Below are 21,870 nucleotides of genomic sequence, written 5' to 3'. Positions count from 1 at the left end.
AATCAGATACACGGATTTTCTCATATTAAACCATCCTTGCATACCTGGGATTACGTGACTTGGTCATAGTGTCTTAGCTTTTATATGTTCTGCTGGATTTGATTTGAAAAGATTTCTGTTTGCAGTTTTTTACGTCTATATTGAGAATGAAAAGAGCTGTAATTTTCCTTTCTTCTCACGTGTTTGATTTTGTTGGCCTCATAGAATGAGTTGGGGGTGAGGATGTGCATTTCTTTGCTGGTATCTAGGAGAGTTTGCATAATCTGTTCTTTTAAAATTGGGTAGAAGTGTTTTTTGTAGGAATTGTCCCCCCCCCCACTTTTTATTTTGAAAAAATGTCAAACCTACAAAGCAGTTGAAATAGTAGTAAAACTTGAGCGCTTTCACTTAGACACACTGCTTGTTAACATCTGTCATCTTGGCATACGTGCCGGTAGGTATATGCTGTCTCTTGTTCTAACATGTAGGAAGATTTTTAACGACTGCTTTGTTTTTTTGTTTTGTTTTGTTTTTAAGTTTATGGGGCTACTTGTGGTTTTTATATTTGACTGACAGCTTCCGTCTCTCTCCCTCTCTCTCCCTCTCTCTTCCTCTCTCTCCCTCTCTCTCTCTTGCACGTTCTCCCGGTGCCCCTACCCACGCTTGGCGAGAGCAGATGAGTTCGTTCTGGCTGTTTCCGTCCCTCCTGGCCCTCCTCTCCTTCCCTCTGGCTGGGCTGGAGGTCCCCGGATGGCCTCCCTCGTGTGGGGGGCATGGTGTCTGTATCATGTGGTGAGGAAACAGATGCAGAGACATTCCTTGGGTTACCCATCAGGGCCACACAGCAGCTAAGTGGCCGAGCTCGTGGCAGGTAGGGAGCCCCATTCCCGGTGCGTCCTGCCCCAGCTCCTCCTAGAGACCCTGTGTCTGGGGTCAGTCAGCGGCAGACACAGGCACGGGGGGTGGACGCCCCTGATAACTGGGGAACTTCAGCGGCGGAAGTTTGCCCGTCTGCAGAGGGCATCTGACAGCGGTGCCCGCCCCAGAGGTCGCAGGAGTAAAGCGAGTGTGCGCCAGCTACGCCCCACCGCCAGCCACAGAAGCACTTGGTGGAGGGGCCCCTGAGGTGGCCTGGCGGTTCCTGGTTCTGGAAAGGTCCATCTCTCTGGCCCCCAGGACCAAGGGTCACTGGTGAGGTGACTGCCCTCCCAGCTCACGGGGTGGCTGTTCCTCCCGGAGCGCAGGGCCCGCAGGCCGGGAGAAGGCAGGGCACTGCGGTCAATCTGGGCATCACGTGGCTTCTGCCTGGGGTGTGCCGTTTCGGCTCCGGATTTCTGTGTCTGGGGAAAAATAGTTTCTGTTCAAAGAGCTTGTGAGGCCATCATCCCCTGGCTGACTCTGCTTGTGTGGGAGCACGTGTATGCGCGGAGCGGGGGGCACGTGCCAGCCCCCCTCCTCTCCGTTCACAGGCTCCGTGCGGCCGCGAGAGAGGGAACCAGGGGGATTCGCAGGGGTTCGCTCGTGGGAGCAGGCGTGTTGTGGGGTGTGAAGCCAGCCCCCAGCCGTGGGGTCAGCAGGCTGAGCCTGGAGGGGGTACCACGGATGCCCCCAGTGGTCCCCAGACCAGCTCAGGCCCTCCTGACCCCCAAACAGGCGGATCACTGCTGGTCTCGGGGCTTTGGAGACATCTGCACAGCCACGGGGGAGGCCCAGGGCCTCCCAGGCCTCTGACTCCGAACCTCTAGTGAGAAAATCAGGTTAGATCAGGTACTCAGAAGGCCTTTAATCTGTTTGTTTTGTAATACAGGCTTGGTTGTATAAAATTGGAAAAATACAAAAAACTGAAAGCAGAAGAAAAGGTTGCCCAGAGCTCCAGGCCCGGGGACGAGCCCCCTCCTCGTTTGGCGTGTGTTGTGTTTCTGCCCCGTCTTTCCCCTGTGCCCAGCGTCTGTGTTTTCCAGAGCTGGCGTCAGGTTGTAACGTGAGCTTTGACGTGGCGCTTTGGCTCATCACACGTACGTACGTGTGTTCCTGTGTCACTGCAGAGTCCCCAGAAGGGCTCTCCCTGTCGCCGTGGAGTCACCGGGCGCAGGTTTCGAGTTCCCTGAGCTCGTTTTAGGCCCTGAACTGTTCGGAACCTGGCGGGGGCAGTGTCCACTGAGCTGTGCCCTGCTGCGTGGGCCTTCTGTGCTGGGTCTTGACTGCCGTAGGATGCGTCCCCGGCACGGAGACCCAGAGGCTGGCGGGGCCCGGCGGACGGAGGGAGGAGGGGGAGCCGGGCGTGCGTGCTGTGTGCCCGGGGCGGCGCTCCCGGTCCTCGGCGTCCCCCTCCTCGGGCCCCGGCGGGTCTGCGGTTACAGGCTGGGAGGACGAGGGGGACGAGCGCCAGCAGAGGCCTGGAGGCAGGTCTCAGGCCCAGTCGGCGAGCGCATGTCCCCACCCGGGGATGGAGCAGGGCTCGATCACCTTCCCTCTGCCCCGGGGCGGGAGCGTGCGTGTTCAGGTGGAACTGAAGCCTCCCCGCCCGTGTCGGAAGCCAGAAAGCCCAGGCGGGCAGGCACGAAATGTGAACGGCAGCCCCGCGGGGCCCCGCAGGTGCCGGGCTGGGTCACCTCCCGAGCAGCGCCCGCTTAGCTGGAGCACTGCCCGGGAGCCGAGGCGGGAGCCTGGTGGAGTTGGGGGGCGGAGGGAGGCCCCCTACTGCCTTCGGACAGCCCGGAGGGGCACCGCTTGTGCCACTCGGTCGAGAGTCCAAGGCTGAGGCCAACCCCAGAGTTTGGGAACAGCAGACAAGCTCCCAGAAAGCCATCCTTTGCTCATTGGAGGGAACACCTCTGGAAAGGCCCGTGCTTGGGTGGGTGGAGAGTAAGCCTGGCCTCAGCCGGGAGGACATTGCCAGTATATCCTCCTGTGGCCCCGACCCTGGGCAGCGCTCCCAGAACCCCCGGCAGCCGCAGCCTTTCTGGTCACCTGCCAGGAGGGGTGGTCAGGGGCCTGGCGTCCATCCTGGGTCCCTCGGCATCCCTCGGTGCTGTGGGAGGTCTGTCGTGGGTCTGGGCGCCATTGCCAGACACAGTGCGGTCTGTCCCTGCGTGCATCTGGGAAGGAGACCTCACCTGCCCCTTCGTGGGCGGGGCACCCGAGCCCCCAGTGCTGGACGTGTCCACTGAGAGGTTCTTGCAGGGCGATCACCCCTGGTCAGGAATGGAGAGTGACCGTGACCGGCACGCAGGCTGGAGCCAGGAGGACAGACGTGCTGGGGGCCTGGCTGGAGGCCCAGGCGGGACCAGTCTGCAGCCACACCTGCGGCCACCAGCTCTGCCCCTCGTGGTACCCAGCTCTGGCTTTGGGCCTTTCCTCCCTTCGGTGCGCACAGCTCCCCCCAGCGTGTGTTGGCCTGGTGGTTAAGTCACATGCCCCCCCCTCACCTCATGGCTGTCCTGGGGGACCTTGTGAGGGTCCAGTGGGATCACGAAGGTCAGGGGGCTGGGGAGGAAAAGCTCAAGCTTCCTGCAGACGTGGGGTCCTTGCCTTGAGGGGGAGGCAGGGGCTGCAGGCCCCTGGAATGCACTCGGGGGGCCCTCCTGCCTTGGGGACCCCCTTGCCGTCCCCCGCCCAGTCGGCAATGCCTCGGATTCTCTGGGTCGCGGAGCCAGGGGCTGAGGTAGTCTGCTCTGCTTCCCTGAAATTTTGCTAACGTTGTGTATAAATCAAGGGAAGATTTTCATCCACCCACGGAACTCTAGGTGCTGTCAGGGGAGGGGGAAGCCAACTGCAGAGGTGCTTCCTAAGCCTGAACTAGGAGCGCTGATTTTCCTTCTTATGGATGTTTTCAGCCACTTGGAATTCTGAAACAAGGACGGAAATTCCTTTTTTCCCACGGTTTGATAACAACGTCCTTTCCTCGTTGAAACCAAGCCCTCCTTTCTGCCTCTCACCGACCTGTGCACTTAGATGAACTAGCCTGTGCCGTGGTGTGCCGCCCCCTGCCTGGCCTGGGCCTCCTCTGCAGGAATGCTGCCTCAGCCCCACCCCTGCCCTCTGCCAGGCCTCCGCCTCCTCCCTGTCCTTCAGAGCTGAGGTCAGATGTCACACCTTAGAGGCCCTGCCGGACCCCGACCTGGCATCAGGCACCCGATCTCCTGGCACTTGTCCATCTGGGTGTCTCACGGTCACAGGTCCAGCCCTTCAGATGCTGCAGGAGGGCAGGGCTGCATCAGTCCCACACACAGCACGCGCTCCTGTGACGGAGGAAAGGAAAAGTCCAACGGGAGGGGGCCGTGGGGTCCCCGGCAGGGTGCTGATCCCGGACGCAGAGGGATGTGGTCCCCCAGCTCCGCGCCTCTGGACCTGCCCGGGCTGCGAGTCCCTCACCTTGGTGGATCCCCTGGGCTGCAGGGCTGCTTGACACATTTCCTTTCACCCGATCCTTGCAGGAGCCTGGGAGGCACAGGAGGTGGTAACGGGCCCCGAGGGGCCGGCGTGGAGGCGGGGACGGGGGGAGGGGCAGCAGAGTCTGCCGCTTGACCCGCCCCCTCTGCGAGGATGCCTCACGTCACAGGGACAGGGTGCAAAGCTCCGTCATCCTCGTCCTACTGTCTCGTACGTGCTCAGCCTCCTTACTGAGACAGGCAGCGCCCGTGTGTCCCTGCTGGCCCAGGGGAGGGATGGGGGCTCTCAGCTCCCAGCAGCGCCCCTCTGAGCCAGCACTAGGCAGTGATGGCCAGCCAGGGCGCCCAGTGGGTAGGGAGACAGCGTGTGAGCCTCCTGGCAGGAGATGTGCGGGTGCAGGATGCCTGGGGAGGGGCCTTCTGCTGTGGAGGCCTTGCCGGAAGGTCCCGTCCCCGGGTCCCCCAGCCCGGGGGCAGGCAGCCCCCCTCACCCTCACCCACTCCCTTTTTGGGTCCTGCTGGCACCTCCACGCAACTCTGACGGCCCCCTCCCAACGGCTTGTACAGACCGGCCCTGGGGCAGTGGGCGCACTGTGTGCGGGGGCCAGGCCAGCACTCCCCTGCGAGCCGTGTCCATCCCTCCAGGCGCAGAATCCCGGAGGCCCTGGAAGCAGGTGGTCAGGAAGGCCTGCATCTGGAGCTGGGGGCCCACGTGGCCCGTAGGCCTCCAGCCAGGCCCTCCTCCTTCAGCTGGGAGCTCCTGGGGGCATGGGCTTCCCCCTGGGGTGGGGGCAAGGGCATAGGGGCAGGGCCGCGGAGGCATCGGGCTCAGTGCGGGCTCACGGCAACCCAGCTCTCAGCCCTGCCGCTCCTGCCTTGGCAGGGACACGGGGCCCGTGAGAGTCAAGCCCTCCCCCAAGCTCTGCGTCTGCATTAGTGTCATCAGCCAGCAGGAGGCAGGGCTGGAGCGGGGCTGGGACCAGAGGAGAACCTGTCCAGGAGGCCCGCCCCGCATCCCACAGCCAAGGTGCCCAAGTCCAGGGCCGGGCAAAGTCCAGGACTTTGGCTCTTCCCCTCCCGGGACGGCCATCAGGAAGACGGTCACAGCTGCTGGGTAAAGTGGTTCATCTCAGGGCTGGTTCGTCCTCACTGCAGGTCTGGATGTGTTTTTTTCTTTATGCAGACCACTCTGACTCTTAATTAACTCACTGTACTTTAAAGGAAGTGGATCGTAAATTGTGTCCATAGTTTAGTTAAAAATACCACCACTCCTGACTGTTGTTTGGCAAGTGGTCAGCAGGTGGCCAGGGCCAACCTTGCCAGGTGACGTGTTCATGTGCCTTCTGGGGCCTGTGGCTCAGCAGGTGACCAGTTCTCCCCAGGTGGTTACAGGCTCCGGGGGCCTGAGCTCCAATTCCAGCACTGCCACCAGCCAGCTCTGTGGCCAGTTTTGCTGTTTAACCTTTCTGGACCTCAGTTTCCTTATCTGCAAAATGGGAACATTTTCTTCCTGTAGGGTGTCTGGCAGTGTCCAGGATGACCAGGGTAAAGCCTTGAGGGTTCACTGAATTAATGCAGTTATTACTGAACTTCTGATACCCCAGGCCTCGCCCCAGACCTGGCTGGCCTCACCACTGATCGTGCCTGGGTCCTCGTGCATTGGTCCTGGAGTAGATGGATTAGGTTCAGAGACCAAGATAGGGTGGAAATTTATTCCTCTCTCTTTGAAAAGGAGCCCAGTGTAGGCAGGCCAGGCAGGTGGTGCAGCCGCAAGACGCACCAGGAACCCAGGCTCTTTCTCTGGCCCTACCATCCCCAGAAAGCAAGGCTTCTGCTTCATGGTCCAAGACGACTGCTGGCCCTCTGTAGTCACATGCATGTTCCAGCCAACAGGAAGAGAATGGGGGGGGAGGTGTCTCTAAAGACATCCTGATGGCCAGGCTTAGTCACACAGCCACACCTGGCTACAAGACACTTCCTGGGCTTCTTCCTCCTCAGAGATTTCCATGCTGTTTCTTAAACCTGTGGAGCCACCTGGGGGCCCACGTGAGCGCCACTCCCAGTAGCTGGACTCTCTCCCCGCTGTCTGTAAGAATTCAGCTCCCTGGGTGAGCCAGGAAGGGCCTTCCCACCTTGTTAGAGGTGGGCGGGGCAGGGAGCAGAGTTGTGAGGCCAGCTGGGCCCCAGCCTGCGGAGGGCACATGCCTCCGGGCGTGCCCCCTGCTGGGGAAGGACGACAGGGCTCCCGTGCCCAGGTGGCCTTGGGCCGGCATTCTCCTCGCCACCCGTCCAGCTGGGACGACCAGCGAGGGGCCTGCGCCTTCCCCAGAGCTTCCATTCTGGTCCTGCCAAGGATTGTGTCGGCTTTAGGCTCTGCCTGCCCTGGGCGTCCGGGGCGCAGGGGCTCTGGGAGGACTGGCCCACCTGTGTGCACACAGCACCCGACCACTGATGCCGCGGGGCTGCTCTCCCAGCCCGGGTATTTTGGGAAGCAGAGTCAGTTAATCGACAAAAATCACAGCTATGAGTTCACAGCTGCTCTGCGGACACGTTGCCCAGGAAGAAAGGCCTGAGGCCAGCGTCTCCTACCTGCATCTGGAGAGGGGCCCCCCAGCCTGCAGTGTCATCTCAGCACTTGCGGATCTGGGTTTTTCCCGCAGGTACCCGGGAGGGGCGCCGTGCTTTGGTGCAGGGAGGTGAGTGCTGCCCAGAGCCGGTAGAGGCTGTCCGTTCCATCAGCTGGTTCCCTCCTGTGCTACCGGGGGTGGTCCGGCTCCCCACCCATGCCGCTCAGAGCGGGGCCCGCCTCTCCTCCGACCCGGCTCCCCTCGCATGGGCCCGCGCTGCTCACTCAGCCGTGGTGAGGAGAGGGAGGTGACACAGCTGACAGCTGCTGGGCCCTGCCCTGGGGAGCTGTGCCTTCCTGTCACAGGAAGGGGAGGACACAGCCAGCCCACACGGGCACTCAGCTGCTTCCACCTCACCGTGGGAGTCAGAGCCAGATCAGGCTTGGGTTTCCTCGAAGGCCTCAAATCCCTCATCTGGGTTCTGTGCTGCGTTGTTCTGTGGCGTGAGCCGCGCTCCCGGAGCTGGCCTGACCCGCCCGCAGCACTGTCCAAGGCCAGGGGGCCGTCGGGGGCAGCAGGCGCTTCCAGGCCATGGGCTCCGGGGGGCACCTGGCCTGAGGTCAGCAGCACGCAGTGCTGACGAGGGCCCAGCTCAGTGACCTAATGACCAAGGTGGTTCACGCCATGACCTCCCGAAGGGTGTCAGCTTCTTGCTGGGAGGGGGACCCGGACCTTGGTGAGCGAGCCGGCACCCCCGCCCTGGGATACTCCCCAGGCCCTGGGGTGGGACAGGCATCAGAGCAAGGCTTTGGGAGGCTCCTGCACACCTGAGCAGGCCCCATGGCAAGTTCTGCCCGGGGTCCTCTCTCTGAAGTTCCGGAGACCTCTCAGAGTATGGTTTTTTGAAAATTAACCGTCTGGATACTGGCTTCACGGTGTGGCCTTTGTCCTCATGAAGGGACTCCTGGGCCCTGGGAGACCACAGTACAGAGTTGGGGTAGAGGGGGGCCTCAGGTACCCCTCACAGAGTTTCCCTTGCTGCTCTGGGACCCCAAAGCTCGTCCTTGGGGAGAAAGTGGCAGTGAAGCCAATCCCCCTATGGCATTAATTTTTTTTCAGTGACTGTATATCTGGAAGTGATACAACAGTATTTCTTTAAAAAAAAAAGAAAAGGTTGTAATTCTAATCCTAAATAACAGTCCTCATCCGCAATTAGGGAGCTGCAGCTCTGCTAGCACTGGTAGAAAAATCCAGCTTCGTCTCAGGGTCTGAGTTTGTTCCTGTGAGTTAGAACCTTGTTCACAAAAGCCCTGCCCTTGGATCCCCCAGAGCGGAGGGGGCAGCTGGCGTCCTATCACAGAGGACACGTGAGCACAGAGCTTGCAAAGCTGGCCCTTTCTGATGGCCTCTTTGCACCCCAAGCAACAGGGATGTTTTATGACCTTTATTACTTGACATCAGTTAGGTAAATGACGTGTGCTCACTGCGGGCAATACAGAGTATATAAAGAAGAAAACGGGTTTTTTTGTTTTTCTGGGGTTTTTTTGTTTTTTTTGGTCACACTGGGTCTTCATTGAGGCACACAGGCTTCTCTAGTTGTGGCACATGGGCTCAGAAGTTGCGGCGTGTGGGCTTTCTAGTGTGGCACGCGGGCTCAGTAGTTGCAGCGTGTGGGCTCTCTAGTTGTGGTGCACAGGCTCAGAAGTTGTGGCACACAGGCTCCCTAGTTGTGGCGTGTGGGCTCAGTGGTTGTGGTGCGTGGGCTTAGTTGCCCCATGGCGTGTGGGATCTTAGTTCCCTGACCAGGGATCAAAAACACGTCCCCTGCATTGGAAGGCGGATTCTTAACCACTGGACCACCTGGGAAATCCCAAAAAATGTTAAAGTCACCCATTTGGGCATATGAGTGTTCACTGACCTTTCAATTTTTCTTTAAGTTTGAGTTTTTCATAATAAAATGTGGGGAAAATCCATAGTTTCGCTCTTCTGAGAGCCGCTTAGTAGTGCCTTCTGTCTCCGCACCGGCAGGCACAGGCCCTTCTGTGCACCAGCAGGCTTGCGACCATCTGCGCCCTTGGCTGCAGGACCGTCTGCCGTGTGTGTATGCCACTGACTTCTGCGTCCGTGTCTCCTGTAATGGCCGGCGTGCCACCAGCATCCTGCAGCAGACTTGCCACATCTCAGCCCTGCTCTTTAGAGCAGACTCCTTCTGGAAGCGTAATTGCTGATCCAGCCCCTCACCCAGCCACAGAATTGTGCACCCACCCCGGCTCTGGGCTCCGGGCTCCCGGCTCCCAGGAGGAGGGTCAGGAGTGGGGTTTGGGGCAGAAGAGGGAAGCTCCTCCAGCCATGGGTGTGACCGAGGGAGGGGAGGGGCCGTTTCTGCTTCCGAGGCTTGCATCAGCCGCCCGCCTCTGCGAGCCCGGTTTCCTCATCACTGATAAAGTCCGCGGGATACAGAGCGGACCTCCCAGTCGGGACTGTGGCCTCCGACTCGCCCGATGCCCACAACAGCAGGCAGGAGGGGGAGGGGCTTCTGAGGACAGTGAGAAGGGCCCTCTCCCTGATCCCAGCCCTGCGGCAGGGCAGGCCCCCCAGCCCCTGCCACTCAGCCACCTCGCAGCTGTCACCTTCCAAGGAAGGAGTGCAGAGCTGCACCTTGCAGAATTTTCCCAGAGGCCGTCTGAGTGTTTGTCATCAATAAAGCAGGGCTTCCTGGCTGCTGGTCCCGTGAGAACTCAGACTCTTAAAACTTTAGAGCAGGCCGCTCCCTGACAGCAGTGTTTGCACCCAAGAACAAAACACATTCCTTGTTCACTAGGATGTACACGATTGTGGGATGCACCGAACCAGGGCACACAAAAATGTCAGAACAGCCACGGTCGCAGAAAACATTAAACAGAGCATAATTAAATGCAAGGAAGCATGACGCGGTCGGTTCACACGTGGGCTCTTGGGAGTGGTTGTAGACCGGGCAGGCTAGAATTGTTTCACGGCATGAAGTTTCTTTGAAGTCCTATGTTCTGTCTTTGAATCCATGTGAATTTTGCACTCTGTGCCACTTCCCATCGGAGCTTGTTTTCCTGTAAATGAACAAGACCCTTCTCTGTCCGGCCCCGCCTGCACCTCAAGCCTGCACTGCCCCCTTCTCAGGTCACGAAGGGCTGTGTCCCCACCGTCTCTGAGAAGCCTTCCTGACCTGCCCGGTTGGTGAGCGGTGCCATTCATCACCTCCTACTGCCCTTGTTGGTTCCGCCCCACCCAGCCCAGAGCGCTCTAAGAGCCCTGCCCGCCTCTGAGCCTGGGCTTATCCTCTGTGAAAGGGGAGAAGTGCCTGGGTCCCGGGCTCTGCCTGGCACGTCGCAAGCCTGTTGGCTGTGGCCACTGGTGCCGTTGTCAGGGCCCTGTGGGCATTGCTGGTTTATGTCCTTTGCTGTGCGTCCGCGGCCCTGGATGCTGTGGGCTTTCTCCACGCTGAGCAGGGCACTGCGGTGTCCCCGGTACACAGGCCTGCCTTCCAAGGGCTTGCCCGCATTGGGGTGAGAGGGTGGGTGAAGACCCTGGGGAGAGGGATGGCACATGGTGGCGGCCCGAGGGACCTTGCACACGGCTGCAGAGGGACGACCTCATGCCACTTCCTGCCGCCAGCAGTGGACCGTGTGGGGTGCCGGCTGGCTGGCTAGATGGTGGTGAGCAGCCAGTGGTGGAAGCTTCAGGGGAAGAGGTGTGAGCAGGGCCTCCTTGTCACCCCTCCGGTCCCAGTGTGTGCCCCGCTAGGGTGACAGCGCTGTGAATCCTGCCCCCAACTCACAGGCAGGATGGTCTGGGCCGGGGCGTGTCTGCGCCGCTCCCTGGGTCCGTCCGGGGACGTAGCGGGCAGCCCTGCTCCACGGAGACCTGCCCTGGAAGTTGGGGTGCAATGGGCTCCCACTTAGGCCAGGATGTGGGTTAGGGCTGTGCTTGCAGAAGGTGCCAGAAGCCTCCCACCCTGACAGAGCATAACTTGCCGACAAGTCACTAAACAGGGTCCCTGGTCTCCCGCGTTGGGATTGGCAGCAGGAAAGGGGAGCCCCAGGGGGCGGGGCGCACTGTTTGCTGGCCCTGTTTGCACCCCAAGGCCCTCCTGGATGGGAAGCCGGCCATCAGCTGGGCGCTCCAGCTCCGGAGGAGCTGTGGTTCCTTCCCGGAGGCAGGAGCAGCTGACTCGCTATCATGTGGTTAGTTCACAAGCCACAGGGCGGCCCCGACTGACCCAGAAGACTGGCCACCCTCACGGTCCCCAGAGGTGATGCCCCCAAGGGGTCCTCCCCTCCCCCGTGGAGCCTCTCCCTACTCACATTGGCATGTAGGAAGGGGTCAGGGGTAAGGAAAGGGCTGCAGACACCTGGAATTGGCTGGCACAGAGGTGGGAGGGGAAACCAGACGCTTTGAGGAACTGAGGCTCCAGGTTTGGCAGGAATGCTGTCCACCTGCAAGGCCAGCAGGGGCCTCGCAGGCTGCCCTGGAGAACCTTGGTTTTAAAACTGCTTTCCTGATCACACGTGTTTGGGAAATACAGAAGAAGTTGCGTGAACGTACCTAGGGAATAAAGCACAGGATGCACACCTGCACCCTCGCTCCTGCCTTAAGCACAAGGGCGTGATCAGTGCCATGGACGCCGCCACGGACTAGCGCGGTCCCTGCCGCCCCCGCCGCCACCCCGCAAGACGCCAAGGCTAAGCTCTGACTGGAGGGCTCCTGTGTATCACCTCATCACCTTTTTCTTTTCACTGTTTTCAGTACATACGTACGTACCACTAAATAGCATTTTCTTTGGTTTTATTTTTAGAAACTTGATAAACCATATTGTTGCACTCTGATACATTTTCTTAATTTGCATTCTTTCTGCAACGTCTTACTCATCACGTTTACCCGAGTTGCCGTGAGTAGCTGTAGTTTGTTCCTGTTTGTTGCTGAGCAGCGTTCTGTTGGAAGAATACACCCCGTTTGTGTACGCATGCCTCTGCGGCGGATGTTTGGGGCTGTCACCAGCAGAGTGTCTTGTCCACACCTCCCAGGGCGCGTGGACGAGGCTTCCCCAGGATGTGTGCCTAGGAGAGGACTCGGGGGGGGGGGGGGGGTGAGGGTCACGGGGTGAGTGTGTGTGCGCCTTCCGCCTTCCCGTGAAGTCACTCCGCAACAGCTGTCCCAGTAAGCATCTGTCACAAGTTGGCCTTGCCCCACTTTGTTTTGCTGCTCCAGTGGGTATCACGTTGTGGCTGAGTGTGCTGTTCCCTCGATGACTAATGAAGGGAAGCGTCTCTCCGTATGTTTTTTTTTAAGCCAGTTTCCACATTGTTTTAGTGTTTTTAGTTACAAGAATGCACACATGCTTAAAGACAAATAGCTCCAAGCGGTTTATGATAAAAACCAACAGATCTCCTTTTCCTTTCCGGCTTCCCCAAAGACCCTCTTGCAGCTCTTTTTGGTAGTCTTCATGTATTGACTTCCGTGTTTCTGAGTCGTGTATAGTGCTATTTCACTGATTTAAATGCTATCTGTGTACTTTCTGTTTTGACAGATGAAGTGTTCTTATGCCCTTATCCTTCTCCACACCCCACCCATTCTCCAAGGAGAGTTAAAGCTCAAGTTTTTATTCAATCACTTACCGCTGTTTATATCATGATGTCTCTAAAACCACTGTTTTCTTCTGAGCCTAGTAGCATACTTCATTTTTTTTTTTTTATGTAACTTCGTTTTCCCTAGAATTAACGATTGCCCTACTTTTTACTTGCTTTGTCTTCCATCTTCAGAGACTCAGTTTTTTCCAGGTGATTCCGAAGATCTGCCATGTACCTACCATTCGTTTTTCCCACCAGTGCTGTGTTTTGTCAGGTAATCTGTCTGTGCCCCTTTTTCTGGAAGCCCTGTCCCTCTGCTCCTGGCAGACCCAGCGGGATGCCCCGTGGACATCTGGGATCTCTCCTGGGTTCGAGCTCCTGTGTCCCACACTTTTTTTTTTCTCTCATCTACTATATGAGATACATACTCCAGTATCTTCCTAGAGCAGGATTCACAGAAAATAAATTTCCCAAGCCTTCACGGGTGTGAAGCTTGGCTGGGTATGAGATACAGTTGGTCTATTTCCCGTCAGCATTTTGAAGCCATCGCTCCATCGATTCTTAGCGTATGGTGTTCCATAGAGAAGTTGAGTCCCACTCTTTACGTGTCCTGGTTTTCTGTCCACGCGCTTCCTGGGTCATGTCTGTAATCCTGGGTCTAGTCTCCACGTTCCTTTGCTGGGCAGTGGGCGAGCCATTTCACGCGAAATGAATTAGGTGCTTGACTCCTCATTGTTTCTTTTATCATCTCCTCCGCCATGTCCTCTCTGTCCTCCTTCTGGAACCCTTGCTGGTTAGCAGTTGGACGGCCTGGATGGGCAGATCCTGCTGGAGGGTGAGAGGCAGAAGGCCCCCTGTTTGTGGGGGACCCCAGATGTGAGTGCAGGGGGAACTTCGCTCTGGGGCAGAAACCCTGCAGTTTTCTCTGGGGTGCGGCTGGGGCAGGGGCTGGGTCCCCCATGAGCGTGCAGGCCGTTGTTTGGCCCCCTGCCCAGTTCCTCGTGTCTCTGAGCCATGAGCGCCTCCAGAGAACACACATCTGGTTTCGTCCTGGGCAGGGAGCTGCCTGGACGTGGACGGTCGGTCGTCTGGGGGGTCTTCTGCCCCCGCCACACCTGCCCTCTGCTCACTTTTGATCAGTGCCCTCGCTCCCCCTTCAGTAGCCGGTAAAGCTGCCCTGTCTGCTGATGTGCCTAACGGGCAAGGGAGGGCAGAGCGAGTGAGACGGGAGCAGGAGTGCTGAACAGAGGGTGGCCAGGGCACAGGCCTGTGGCCACGGGTGCCTGCTGTGTCACGACAGCAGAGCAAGCAAGGGCCGGGGTGGACCGGGACGCGGAGGTGGGGGGTCAGGCGTATGCGCTCCTGAGGCCAAGCAAGTACAGGAGTGCGCGCCCACAGGGGCTCCCGTGCCGTCCAGTCAGGAACGGCGCGGGGGCTGGGCAGCGACCAGGGGCGGCTGGCCCCGCGCACAGGGTCTAGGGTCTGCCTGGACCCTTAGTCTCCACCACAGGCCGTGTTGGGAGGACAGAATCGGGGGCCCAGGGCCTGGCACCGTCCTGAACAGAGAAGGCTCGGCACGCCCCATCCTAGCACCGCCCGCCCCGGTCACCGTGGGCGAGGCCCTGCTCCTGTGCAGCCAGGCCGGCGTCCGGGGACGCAGCCGGGAGCAAGGCCGCCGCGCTCAGCACCTGTGTGGTGCGCAGGGGAGCCGTGGGGGTCAGCGTGAGCCCGGGGCCTCGGGGCTCAGTCGGCTCTGGCTCCAGCACGCCGCAGGAGGGCGAGCGGCCCCGTCCCCCTCTCAAGGGTGCACTGAGATCTGTGAGGGTCTGGGGGACAGCTGGACTTCTCCAAGCCTGCCCTCGTGGCGGGCGGTGGCAAGTGCTGACGCAGGACTCCAGGCCTACGTGACTGCAGAGGCCTGCGGGGACGCAGACGCTGGGGCGGGCGCTGGTGCCCCGCTGTGCACCGTGAGTTCTTGCCCTCAGAGGTCACCTTGCAACCAGGTTGAACCCCGAGTGGCTTCGATGGGGCCACGTAGACAAATCTTTGTCCGTTGACACGTCGTACTCTGGTTTTCTGTGTCCAGGAGACTCCACCGCGCTGGCCAGCCCGTGTGCACACGGGGTGGGGAGGGCCGAGGACAGGACACGGGACCAGCCGGGCTCAGCGGTGGACGCGGTGTGTGCCAGCAGCCTGCACGCAGCACTGTGTTTGCCCACGTGTGTTTCTAGGTGTATCTCTGTGTCTGCCTGTCTGTCGTGGCCTCTTTAGAAGCAGTTGTCGTGGTCAGGGCTTATAAATGTCATATACTAGGTCTCTAGAAGGCTGGCCCTGGGATGAGCTGACCTCCTCGCCCTGGCTACACTGAAGGTCTTTGTCACCGGTCCCAGTCCCCCTAACCAGGGTCTGCAGAGCGGGGCCGCCCACCCTACCCCAGTGCTGAAGCCACTGGGGGCCTCCAGGTAGCTGCCTAACCTCTCAAGGCTTGATTTCCTCCGCCGGGGGCTGAAGGTGCCGTGTGAGGGGCCTGCCCCGAGGCACCTTCTGTCTTGGACCATCTGGCCCCTCCCAGTCTTGTCCCCAGGGGGGCACCATGGCCCTGCTTAGGGCACACACAGGAACCAGCTCCCCGCCGCCCCCTCCCTACCACGGGGTGAGCTGAGAGCTCAGTGGAAAGCTACCACTGTGACAGAAGCCCAAGAGAGAGCCGTGTCTGCAGGACGAGGCTTCCCTGGGAAGTGGCTCTGGCTGAGGTCTAGGGTATGAGTCAGAGTCAGCTGATGAAATAGAGGGAGGACACAGTTCGTGCAAAGGCCCTGGGGTGTCTTCTTGGGAGCCAGCAAGGGGGGGCGCGGTCCCAGTGGTCAGAGAGGAGCTGGGAGGGCACAGGTGGGCCTTTGTTCTTCTCCCAGGGGCAGCCAGAGCCACCAGGGCACGTTCCACAGGAGCTGGGGGGAGGGGGTCACATTGGGGCTGCCAGCCACCCCGACCCCACCCCAGGGGCTGGGACGTGAGCCGCCTGCAGAGGCCAGGAGCGCGCTGTCAGCACCTGGGCTGGGGCAGGGCGTGTGAGAGCTGACGGGGCCCGAGGCACAAACGGGAGAACCCCGGCTTCGCGGAGGGCTCAGGAGTCAGGATGCCCGTCCTGCTCTCTCCTCCCTGCGGACTCCCTCCCCCAGCCCCCTGGGTGCCCTCTGCCCGGGCCTTCTGCCGCTGTCTGCCGTTCCTGCGGTTTTCTGAATGGGCCCCCCCTTAGGCTGGGGTGACCCCCAGTGGTACCCCGTCACCTTCGCCCTTGCTAGTTATCATGCCCACACCCCAGGGCCCCCTTGCCCCCTGGGAGATGCGGTCAGATCAGGGCACTGCCAGACCCTGCGAGGTGTCTTGTGCCCCCGTGGCTTCCCAGAGGGCAGTGTGAGGGCTGCTCTTGTTGGGCCTCTGTGAGGAGGGGGCAGTGTGGGTGCAGCTTCCATGTTGCCATCGGGCAAGGGCTGGGGAAGGGGGGAGGGATCCCCCCAGGAGTGGTGTGTGCGACCCAGTGGGCTCCTGCTGCCCACTTCCGAGGACACTCTAGGCTGCTCGCCCCAGGCCCTGGTTCCCCTTGGCCTGGGACCTGCCCCACCTGCTCAGGCAGCTGCTCTGCCAGCCCTGGAGGTGGGGCTCCGAGAAGAGCCGCAACCCCCCCCTGGGGCGACCCACACCCACCAGGCCCGTCACAGTTCCTGGCACTGGGGCCGATCATCACAGCACACCCTGCAGGGAACTGAATCATCCCGGCTGCCTCTCACCCCGAGGGAGCGGGGAGAAGGGGGCACAGCCCTCCTTGAGTCAGCTCTCCCATGGTACGGATGGGTGCCCCTTACCCACAGCGTGAGGAGGTGGCATGGTGCCCAGCTCCTTGGGGGTTGGAACAGTTCCTGGGAGACGATAAACATTATGAGTTACGGCTCACCCCGGGGGCTGGGTGGTCTCCTGGTGCCCCTCCCCCACTGGACCTCTGCAGGAGCTTGGGGTGGAGTGGGCCCAGCGGGAGGCCCTGACCCAGACCTGCCGTGCAGCCTGGGACTGAGTGACTTCTCAGTGGCCCCTTGGGCTGCACCAAGCCTGCCACTGTGACAGCTCTGTAAACATCTGGTTCCAGGTGGTGTGGACTCTGGGGCCACTCTCCTCCACCCCCTGCAGGGCAAAGTCAGGTTGTCCCTCCCAAGGTGCGAGCAGGCAGGAGGGCACGCCTGGGGCTCGGGGGAGGGCCCCAGAGGAGACCCTGGGCCAGGGTTCAGGAGGGCACCAGGGCTGGGCCCTGCAGGAGACTGCAGCGGTCACACTCGGCATTGTGGTGGTGGCCTGAGACCTTTGCAGGTTACATCACATCTCACACCTGGGTTTCTCATTCAGCAGTGGCCCTTTGAAGACCTGAGATGTGATGGCTGATCTCAGAGGTGAAGCCACTCCCCGGGGGTCCCATAGCATAGACGCTGAGCAGAGCCATCCGACTCAGGGCCTCCTTCACCCCCCAGTGGTCCCTGCGTGCCCCATCCCTGCCTGGCGCCCCGGCCTCACCTCCCCCCCGCTCCCGTCTCGTTGCAGGAAGTTCTACTACATCACCCTGCTGCGAGACCCCGTGTCCCGCTACCTGAGCGAGTGGCGGCACGTGCAGCGGGGGGCCACGTGGAAGACATCGCTGCACATGTGCGACGGGCGCACGCCCACGCCCGAGGAGCTGCCGCCCTGCTACGAGGGCACCGACTGGTCGGGCTGCACACTGCAGGAGTTCATGGACTGCCCCTACAACCTGGCCAGCAACCGCCAGGTGCGCATGCTGGCCGACCTGAGCCTGGTGGGCTGCTACAACCTGTCCTTCATCCCCGAGGGCAAGCGGGCCCAGCTGCTGCTGGACAGCGCCAAGAAGAACCTGCGGGGCATGGCCTTCTTCGGCCTGACCGAGTTCCAGCGCAAGACGCAGTACCTGTTCGAGCGGACGTTCAACCTCAAGTTCATCCGTCCCTTCATGCAGTACAACAGCACGCGGGCGGGCGGCGTGGAGGTGGGCGAGGACACCATCCGGCGCATCGAGGAGCTCAACGACCTGGACATGCAGCTCTACGACTACGCCAGGGACCTCTTCCAGCAGCGCTACCAGTACAGGCGGCAGCTGGAGCGCCGGCAGCAGCGCCTCCGGAGCCGCGAGGAGCGCCTGCTGCACCGGGCCAAGGAGGCGCCGCCGCGGGGGGACACTGAGGAGCCCGGCCGCGTGCCCACCGAGGACTACATGAGCCACATCATCGAGAAGTGGTAGTGGCGGCCAGCGGGGGCAGGTGGGACCAGACAGACTGACCGACACACACGGCCCCCAGAACTCCGTGGGAAGAGGACCCCCGTCTGCTCGCCAGAAGACGGACAAACGGTTGAGGGAGGGGAAGGGGTGGGCCTGGTGGGTCAGTTCTTCCCACCCTCCCAGGCCGGGGCTCTGAGAAATCAACGTGGGAACCCTCTGGGTCAGAGGGAAGGGTGCTTGGAGGACCCCCCCGACCAGGCCTGCAGGGCTGGGAGCAGGTATGTCCCCGCTCTCCCGTCCTCATGGTCACAACGGCCACAGGTTTGAAGACTAGAAAAATCCAGTGCAGTGGAAGGTGGACCTGCCAGGCCAGGTGTGTGGTCACGCCCACCAGGCACACACCCGCTGCCTCCCCCACCCCACCCCCTGCAGGTAGCTCAGCCTCCAGGGAACCCCTGGCCCCAAGGCCTGCGTGGAGACATGGCAGCCCTCTGAGGTAGACTCAGGAATGGAGCTCCCAGCTCACCCATCTTCAGGGTCAGGGCCCACCCCGTCTGAAGCCAAGAAGACTCTAGTCCAGCCCCTGGGAAGCCCAATCCCCTCTCTAGCCCAAGGTCAAAACCCACAGTGTGGCTTCATGCTTCGGGTCAAGAGATCAAAGCACATCACCTGGGGTCCCCCACCCCGTTTTCCTCAGTCCCCAGACCGAGGGGCGCTGTGGGGAGATGGGCCCCATGCTGCACTGCCCCCTTGCATGGGCGGAGGGCATCCCAGGAGTAGGAAGGCCGTAGGTGAGGATGCTTCCACCTGGGTCCAGGCAGACCTCCCAGCCAGACCAGCTCAGACAGGAAGGGGGACAGAAATCAAGAGCTCTCCCTGCCCGCATTGTCCTTTCTGACCCTCTGGGCTTTGTTAGTGGGCTGCCCCCAGCCCCAAGCCCATGACTTGGACATTTAGGTGGGACTTAGACCCGTTCCCCCCACAGCCCCGTGTATAAACTTCAGCCAAGCCTCCGTTGGCTGGAACGCTGCAGACCACAGCCACTGCCCACAAGCCATACTTTGGGGCCATGGTGGTTCAGGACAGCCAGGAAAGGGTACTCGGGCTTTCAGATTCTCCTCCAGGATTGGAAGAAACAGCTCTGGGTGGCTCCCCTAGTACCCAGACACACAGCCCCCCGACCCTGGGCTCTCCCCGCGTTTTCCTGCGCCCTTGCCCCTACCAGCTGGTCAGGCCTGTTCCCCGCAGCCCTGCAGATTGGAGAAGCCATGTTCAGTCCATTGTAGACACTTGCCCCACGCCCGTCCCTCCTGTGCTCGAGGAGGCCAGGCCAGCGTCGCCTCTGGACGTGCACCCCCCGACATGAGACCCGAGACCTGGTTCTGGGGAGCTGAGTGTGAGCCCCACGCCCGAGGTGGAAGGGCACCCCGTCTCCCCAGGAGAGGAAGCACGCGTGCCCGGCGGCTGCAGGCCCGACTCAAGGAGGGTGGTGAGGGCCCCGGGCCCCCGGCAGCCTCCTGGGCAGATTCTGCCAGGGTTCCCTGCCCCAGGTTCCCCTTGGCCAGCCTAGCTGCCCTCCTGTGGAATGAGGGGGTGGGAGCCGAGACCCTTCCGTAAGCACCGGAAGGGTTGGGGTGTTGTCGCATGAGGAGGCTACCCAGGAGCCAGCAGCTGTAGTCTCTGCTTGTCTGGCCTGAGGGCCCCCCCTTCCAGCTGCCTGCGCTGGCCACTTCACCCTGCAGTCCAAGGACAGCGCAGTCAGCAGGCCCCCGAGAGCGGACACGTCGTGCTGCGGAGGTGAGCGCTCAGGTGGCTCTTTTAAAGGGGTGTGAAGGTCAGCATGGGGGTCTGCTCCGATACTCATCTGGGGCGGGCGTGCTCCAGGGAGGAGGGTGGGACACGTTCACGAGAGCTCTGGGGTCTCGCACGAGCACCTGCGACGCTAGGGGCTTGCTGTGGCCTCCCACCGGGAGGAAGGCCGTTCTGTGTGAGCCCCCCCGGGCACCCGGCCAGTGGCCTGGCTCAAGCAGCCCTCCCCAAGGTGCGCTCCTGGGGGTGTGGACCTGAGTGCAGGATGTGTTTTGTACATAATGGAGTGTTTTAACTCATGGCCCGTTGTCCCAAGTCACACGGTCTCCTCGGTTTCTTCACTGCATCTGGAAGGAGGTCCTGGCTCCGGCCAGCATCCAGGCAGGGGTGCCAGTGACAGCACCGGCTGGCAGTGCTCCTCGGCCACTCGGGTCTCCCGTCCAGCACTGCCGGCTCAGGACGCCTGCTCTGAGGTAAAGGCTTCTTGAGCCTGCAGCATCTCCTCCAGCACCACGGGCTGGGGCTCCAGGGAAGGAATGGCCTCCCCAGGGCTCTTCCCAGGGCCGAGGGACAGGAGCAGACATGCCGTGAGCAGACAGCTCCCCGCTCCCACCACCCCCGGCCTCCGGTGGCCTCTCTTGGAGGAGGCGTGAGGGACGAGAGAACTGTCCAAACAATGAGTCTGTGAACGTTTTGGGAACTGGAAGAGTTTAACTTGAACCCAGGAGCGTTTAAAGCTTTATTTATTTATAGCTTCTTATTAAAAAAAAAAAAAAGTGTTGAGAAGAAACCTTTTGGTGACTCATACAAAAAAATGAGTTGATGATGGAAACACAAGTCATAATCATCTAATTGTTTTTGTCTAGGTCAAGATGAATGTTAGCAGATGAAATAAACCCTGAAAAGGAACGCTGGTGTGTGTGGTCTGTGGTCACATAGCAACGCGCCTGGCGTGGCGCCGTCCCGGTTTGATTTTCGAAATGAGCATCTGTGAGCTCGCAGGAATCACACAGGAGCAGACGGGCTTCCCTCAGGAGCAGGCGGTGGCCCAGCGAGAGAGGAGTTAACACACTGTGTCACTCAGCCTTGCTTTGCGAAAGTAAGAAATGTGACTGTCATCACCGCAAAGAATAACTTGGGGACTTCCCTGGCGGTCCAGCGGCTAGGACTCGGCGCTTTCACTGCCGAGGGCCCAGAATCCATCCCTGGTCAGGGAACTAAGATCCCACAAGCCGCGCGGCGTGACCAAAAAAAGAATAACTTACCAGTCATTAATTATAGGACTTGAAAAGATGAGGCCCGCTTAAGGGAAGACAGAACAATGCAGACAGCGTGTGCTGACTTTCTGAGCCTCCTTCCCCTCAACTTTAATTTTGAAACATTGCAAATTTTGAAACATTGCAAATTTTGAAACATTGCAAATGACAGGTTGAAAGAGTAGGTCGTGGGCACCATAAACCCTTAGCTGAGATTCCCCTGGATTAACATGTGTCACGTTTTGTTATCCTGCACTCCCACTCGTTTTCTGTCTCTGCGCACACGCATCACACACGTGCATGTGGACACACGCACATTTTTCTGAAACATTGGAAGTTGCAGTCCCCAGAATACTTCAAAATACTTCAGCATGTACCTCCTAGGAATGACATTCTGCCACATACACACACACACACAAAACCATTATCATATTCCTGAAATTTAACAAAAGATAATATTAGCTGATGTACGGTCCGCATCCAAATTTTCCAATGGTCCGTACAGTGTCCTCAGAATGTTCCTGTGACACTTGCGGCACTCAGCTGTCACGCCTCTACTGTGTCCTTTAGCTAGACAGAGCCCCACCCGCCCCTTTCCTTCGTCTGTCTTAGCGTTGGCATTTTAGTATAGGCCGGTTGTCTCAAGGCCCGCGTGTGTTTTCTCACGGTCGGATTCAGTTAAAGGTTTGGGGGGTAAATGCTGCGCAGATGAGGTGGTCCTCTGTCCCACGGGACGGGGAGGGAGGCCCTTACTTGATGTCTGGGTCCTGATGTGATCACGGGTCTCACTGCTTTTTCTTCATGGGAACGGATCTGTTGTGCTTGCGGGTAGGGCTGGCCGTTGCTGGACAAGTGGAGGGCCGGGGGCCTCGGGTACCGGCCCCTGCATTTCCACCAGTGGGTGCTGTTGCACACAAGACTCTGGAAAGGCTGTGTTCAGACCCTAAGGTGTGAGGGTCTCTTCCTCCTCTTCCCACGGTCTCGATCTGGATG

At 60.1% G+C, this 21,870-nt stretch overlaps 1 protein-coding gene and 1 long non-coding RNA gene across 13 annotated transcripts in view; one reads left to right on the top strand and one right to left on the bottom strand.

Moving 5' to 3' along the window:
* HS6ST1 (heparan sulfate 6-O-sulfotransferase 1) overlaps nt 1-21,085 on the top strand; it is a 43,838-nt gene extending 22,753 nt beyond the window's left edge. Inside the window, exons 2-3 of one of the 5 annotated variants that reach the window (XR_014245996.1) lie at nt 17,125-18,090; nt 20,488-21,085. Coding sequence is in view for 1 of the 5 variants with exons in the window: in XM_082396909.1 (XP_082253035.1) it covers nt 17,125-17,833 (709 nt within the window). In the remaining 4 variants the exon portion in view is untranslated. Of the gene's footprint in view, nt 1-17,124 lie in introns of all 5 variants that reach the window. The other 4 variants (XR_014245997.1, XR_014245998.1, XR_014245999.1 and 1 more) reach the window with 4 other exon arrangements.
* On the bottom strand, nt 1,748-7,663 carry LOC309631007. Of its 8 annotated transcripts, none has more exons than XR_014246001.1 (4): nt 6,960-7,661; nt 4,354-5,034; nt 4,075-4,220; nt 1,748-3,818 (listed from the first exon to the last, which is right to left on the bottom strand). It is a non-coding gene; the product is annotated as an uncharacterized lncRNA (long non-coding RNA). The 8 variants fall into 8 exon arrangements; XR_014246002.1 differs by having other exon boundaries at nt 4,354-4,419; nt 6,960-7,657; XR_014246003.1 differs by having other exon boundaries at nt 4,354-4,630; nt 6,960-7,656.
* Nucleotides 21,086-21,870: the final 785 nt, after the last annotated feature.

The sequence above is a fragment of the Balaenoptera borealis genome (genome assembly GCF_965194805.1).
Source record: "Balaenoptera borealis genome assembly, chromosome: 6".
Taxonomy (NCBI): domain Eukaryota; kingdom Metazoa; phylum Chordata; class Mammalia; order Artiodactyla; family Balaenopteridae; genus Balaenoptera; species Balaenoptera borealis.
The sequence above is the reverse complement of the archived record's forward strand: the minus strand, read 5'-3'. Positions and strand labels throughout refer to the sequence as shown.